Below are 5,771 nucleotides of genomic sequence, written 5' to 3'. Positions count from 1 at the left end.
TCTGATTTCAGAAACCAGAAAATCGAAAAAAAAACGAAGCTAGAGTTACAGAGAGAGAAACTCACGTCAATGACGAAGAAGGAGAAGGACGATTGAAAAGGCAGGGGAAGACGCGCGAGAAGGAGAACGACGAAATTTGGCAAGAAAGAGAACGAAGAAGGAAACGAAATCTTTTGAAAATTGGAAGTTATATATTCGCGAGTTCTGTTATATAGCGCGTGAAGGGTACGCAACACTAGGAGCGCAATTTGGGATTAGTTGTTAATTGGACTTGTAAGACTTACAAGCCTTAATCGCTTGTAAGCGAAGATTTTCTCTTTTTATACCGATAATACATAAAATTTAAATTCTTATAATAAAGTCCATGATCAATGCAAAAAGCTTGCTATATATTTCATCACAAATTACTATATTGTAGGCGACTGCCCGTATTCTATTCATGTTTGAAACAATTTTCTTACATGGAAGCGAGATAGAGATTAGGTATGTATTGACTTTCATATGCACCTCTCATAATTTACATAATAATAATAATAAATGGAAAAATTCACACAGTTGAAGCACTTGTGTGAAGTTGAACTAAAGATGCATAAAATCCATCCTTAACATTAATCAATGTTTCATGTCTTCCTTTCTCTACTATAACTCCGTTCTTCACCACAGCAATAACATCAGCGTTTTTTATTGTGGATAAGCGGTGTGCCACGACCACGGTGGTCCTGTTGACCATGACTTTGTCTAATGCATCTTGAACAACTCTTTCTGACTCTGCATCTAATGCACTTGTTGCTTCATCTAATAGTAAGATCTTTGGACTTTTGATTATGGCACGTGCTATAGCTACACGTTGCTTTTGGCCACCAGACAATTGGGTTCCCCTCTCTCCCACTATAGTGTCATATCCCTAAGATTAAGAAGAATAACATGACATCAGTTAGTTAGCACATGTTCATATGTGAATTGGTCATCCAATGATAAATCTAAATCAAATTGTTAGACTATCATAATCATTCAATTTCACTTTTTTATTTGTCAAGTAGTGTACTCTTTAAACAACACATGAATTTATATATAACTAGATAGTAACTAATTTCGTGACTAAATTTTAATATACACTTGACATTTTTAAAATACAAATGTCACATTTAGAATATTCTAAATCGGTAAATCCTTTAATACTAATTACTTTCTTAATTCACAAATAATATAACTAAAAATATAGACAAACCTTATATAGTTACCAATTCACATTCATAAATGATGCTCAAATTATGATGACCGATTTTGCAAAGGAACTTAATTAACAAGCAAGGTTTATGTTAGGCTTAAGCAAGCGTATCTGTTTTACCTGATGTAAACCACTGATAAACCTATGTGCATTGGCCAATTCTGCGGCAGCTATGATTTCTGATTCAGTTGCATTCCCACCTTTTCCATAAGCAATATTTGCACGGATGGATTCATTGAACAACACTGGTTCTTGGCTTACAAGTCCCATTTGTTGCCGTAACCACTTGAGCTGTAACTGCCTTATTTCTACACCATCCAGTGTGATTTCACCTGAATCTGGCTCATAAAATCTCTGTAACAACGATATCACTGTTGATTTCCCACTTCCACTTTCTCCAACAAGTGCCACTGTCTGCAATTACAATTCAATTCTTAATGGTAACCATAACCTCCAGGGAACTGAGTATAGTTTACTCTAAAAAAGACGAGAAGTTAATAGTTGAGAGACGTTAAATATTCGACATGTTTTACCAAATTGTTATCTTGGTTTTTAACTATTAACCTTATACGAAGACAACTATATGTGAGTTTTCACCTATTGAAAAGATGAAAACTCATGTGTAGTTGTTTTTAAGTGAAGTTAATAAGTGAGAGTAGTTAAATGATTTGACATGTTTTACCAATTGTTATCTAATGATTTTTAACTATTAACCTCACACGAAGGAAAACTGTATGGCTATTGAAAAATTTACCTTGCCAGAATGGATAGCCAGGCTAAGATCCCGGAAAATTTGTACATCTGGCCGAGATGGATACTTGAAGCTTACATGACAAATCTCTATATCGCCCCTGACGGTATCCAAGGTTCTACCGGACTCATCACTAGGATCTATCTTTGATTTCCTATCAATTATTCCAAATATGGAAGCAGCAGCTGACTTGGCTTTGCTTGAGTCAGGGGCAAAGGAACTTGATTGGGATACTCCAATAGCAGCCATAGTTAAAGCAAAGAAAACCTGCAAAACAAAGACAAAAACAAAATATTTACCATTTTAACAAGAGAAAAACCAATATTAATCATTTTGCAATGAATTTCTGGTAAGGATGAAGATGAGTTAGTTCGTACCCGGAAAACATCTGAGAATGTCGCCTTCCCGGCCTTCATCAACCTAGCTCCGGCATAGAAACTTGTTGCATAGACACAAAACATAAAGAAAAATGAAATACCGAATCCTGATCCACTAATCACCCCTTGTCTGATCCCTGATTTCATAGGGCCTTCACATTTCTTCCTATATAGTTCCATAACCTTGTCTTCAGCACAGAATGAGGCAACAGTTCTTATGCTTCCAACTGCATCATTAGCAACTTGGCTTGCTTCCTCATACATCACCTGCATCAGTTTCCATTATAACATATATTCAGAATTTCAATCATAATTAGATTGGATATTCACTTTAAAATAATTACTCACCTTTGCATCTGCACTAAATCCTTTCATGAATTTCACTGAAACATATCCATTTATTCCAACCAGGGGAAGCAAGACAAGAACAATCAATGCCAACTGCCAGCTGGCGACGAAGGCGATGATTAAACCAGCCAACGCGCATGCTATGTTATTAACTAAGAGCCCAAGTGCATCGCCAACAAGGGCGCGAACCGATGCAGCATCGGCAGAGAGCCTTGCGCCAATGGTGCCGCTTGAGTTATCCGGCTCATCAAACCAACCAACTTCCATGTTGACAACCTTCTCGAAACACATTAACCTTATACGTTGAATTAACTTTGATCCAGCCACAGAAAAGAAGTATGCGCGGGCCGGAATCATAAAAAACGATGCAAGGCCAAGTACAACAAACATTAGTGACCAAAACCTTGAGTCCTTTCTCATCTCATGAAATGGCTCATAGAATGTTTTGATCACACTAGAAAGCAAGACTCCGAATATTGGAAATATGACTCCATTTCCTACGGCTGCTAAACATCCAATCAGAAGAACTGGAATCTCCGGCTTGTTGAGGGTGGCCAGGCGCAGTAGTGGAACCTCCGGCACTTCTTCCTTAGCTTCGAATCTTTCATGGTCAGGATCAGGGGCATTAACTCCGGTAGGCAAACCGAACGAAACATTAAACGAGTGGCGGCTGCTGTTCCCTATCGATGATCCCCTGCTGATAGATCTTTGGAGTGATTTCCTTTGACTGGATTGTCTAAAAGACTCTGATGAAAGTTCATTCTTGCTTTGATGATCTGCACTTTCTTTTGATTCCTTGTTTACTTGTTGTAAGCGTACAAGCTGAGAGTAAGCTCCCTCAGGATCCTTGAGTAATTCTAGGTGTGTACCTGATCAATGAACATGTTTAAGTTCACACACATAAAAAAGTAGCATTGCTTCTGAATTCTGATCAAAGTTAGTTGTGTGGTACCTTGCTCAACCATCTTCCCTCTATGAATCACAGCAATCATTTCAGCATTCCTCACCGTGCTCAGGCGATGCGCGACTACCACAGTAGTTCGGTTAACCATGATCCTATCTAGAGCCTCTTGCACTACCCTTTCGGACTCTGCATCCAGTGCACTTGTGGCTTCATCTAGAAGCAGAATCCTTGGATCTTTCAGGATCGCTCTCGCTATGGCAATGCGCTGCTTCTGTCCCCCGGACAACTGAACTCCATGCTCACCAACCATTGTGTCCAATCCCTGCATGCAAAGGTCAAAAGTTAAAACCAATATTTGCTACTCAACAAATTCAAGTAAACTCTAGCTACTAGAACCTGTGGCAATTTATCGATGAACTTGGCAGCATTTGCGAGTTCAGTGGATGCTTTGATCTCCTCAGTTGTTGCTCCTTCCTTTCCATATGCAATATTCTCCCTAATGCTAGACGCAAACAAAACCGGCTCCTGGCTAACAAGGCCGATTTTTCCTCTGATCCACCGAAGCTGAAACTCTTTCAAGTTGATGCCATCAATGAGAACCTCACCAGCTTGTGGATCATAGAATCTTTCTATCAAACTGATAACTGTGGACTTTCCACTTCCACTTTCTCCGACTAAAGCTGCAGTGGTGCCACTCGGTATATGAAGGGAGAGTCCATTGAATATCAATTCCTCAGGTCTTGATGGATAACTGAAACAAACATCTCTTAACACAATGTCACCTTGGATATCCTCCAATGTCTTTCCACTCGGATCATACGAATCTATCTCCGGCTTCCTCTCAATTGTCTGAAACATTTTGTATGCCGCAGCCTGACCTGCCGCGAAAGCGCTCAAGCTAGGAGATGCCTGACCAAGAGACCTAACGCATACAATAAAAAAAATGTAAATAAGATGAAGTATGAATGTATTTATGTAATGTGAACCTGTTTTGGCTAGAACTTAGAAGCTAGTGAAGCTCCTTACATGGAAGCAGTTAACACGGCAACAATGACATTAATCACCGTGCCGCCGTTATATCCCTTTTCCATTACCATCTTTGCGCCAAACCATACAGCCAGAGAATAGCCACAGAAGATAAAAAGCATCATTGTGCCTAGACCAAACCCTTCCATGGAACCTTCTTGTAGTCCTGATTTGTAGGCTTCCACAAGATGCTTGTCATAATCAGATACTGCTTGTTTTTCCCCTGTAAAAGATGCAACCTGCAAATGTAGGCATCATAATTATAGCAACACATTATGCAACAAGTAATAACCACATTCTAATTCTAGAAAATGAAAACATACAGTTCTTATTGAGCCAATAGTTTGTTCAACAACATGTGCAGCTTTTGCATATGCAGCTTGACCCATGGAAGCCATCTTGCTTATGCCTATGGCCATGGCAGCACCAGCCACAACAAGAAGTGGAAGAGTGGACAACATCACAACAGTAAGAAGCCACCCTTTGATAAATGCAACCACATATCCACCAATAAATGTTGCTACTAGCTGAATAAACTTCCCAACCTGTTCAAAATGCCAAGAATTCAATTGTCATCTTTTTCTATGCTACTATAATGAAAATCTTGGCACCACATAAAAAATTTTTACATAAATACATTATTATACTTATTATTTGAAAACTTTGGTTGTCTTTATTTCTTTTTATTTCTTCAATTGTAATAAACTCTACTGTAAATGTTGAGCTCTTTCTTTTTTTTCCAAAAAAAAAAAATAGAAGAATTATTACCTTCTCACCCATGGCATCTTGTATGAGAACTGTGTCACCGGACATCCTCCCAACCACCTCACCAGTGTTTGTTTCTCTATCAAAGAAAGCAACATCTTGTCTCAGTATAGTCTTCAAATACAATCCCCTGATTCTTGCTGCTTGTCTCTCTCCTGTGACCATCCAGCAACTAACCTCTGAAAACAAAACAAAAAAAAATGGTCCTCTCAATTTCATTCTCTTTTTCCCCATGTCATAAAATACTCAGAACATGTTGGCATTAGAAACAAAAAAACCAAAACTTACGGAGGAACGCTGACACCCCACTTCCAATTGCCAAGTACACAAATTTTAAAGCAACCTGCAAATTCATCATTTAACTCATTTAAC

At 38.7% G+C, this 5,771-nt stretch overlaps 1 protein-coding gene across 1 annotated transcript in view; it reads right to left on the bottom strand.

Annotated features, from left to right (window-relative positions):
• The window catches only part of LOC107617811 (ABC transporter B family member 11), a 6,733-nt gene continuing 1,334 nt past the window's right edge, over window positions 373-5,771 (bottom strand). Inside the window, exons 3-13 of the mRNA XM_016319684.2 lie at window positions 5,688-5,742; window positions 5,403-5,578; window positions 4,958-5,179; window positions 4,635-4,873; window positions 4,005-4,530; window positions 3,657-3,930; window positions 2,705-3,573; window positions 2,357-2,623; window positions 1,983-2,246; window positions 1,349-1,642; window positions 373-904 (exon numbers count right to left, since the gene is read on the bottom strand). Of these exons, the coding sequence (XP_016175170.1) occupies window positions 548-904; window positions 1,349-1,642; window positions 1,983-2,246; window positions 2,357-2,623; window positions 2,705-3,573; window positions 3,657-3,930; window positions 4,005-4,530; window positions 4,635-4,873; window positions 4,958-5,179; window positions 5,403-5,578; window positions 5,688-5,742 (3,543 nt within the window). The 3' untranslated portion in view covers window positions 373-547. The remainder of the gene's footprint in view (window positions 905-1,348; window positions 1,643-1,982; window positions 2,247-2,356; window positions 2,624-2,704; window positions 3,574-3,656; window positions 3,931-4,004; window positions 4,531-4,634; window positions 4,874-4,957; window positions 5,180-5,402; window positions 5,579-5,687; window positions 5,743-5,771) is intronic.

This window comes from Arachis ipaensis, chromosome B09 (assembly GCF_000816755.2).
Source record: "Arachis ipaensis cultivar K30076 chromosome B09, Araip1.1, whole genome shotgun sequence".
NCBI lineage: Eukaryota > Viridiplantae > Streptophyta > Magnoliopsida > Fabales > Fabaceae > Arachis > Arachis ipaensis.
This window is presented reverse-complemented; position numbering and strand designations above follow the sequence as displayed.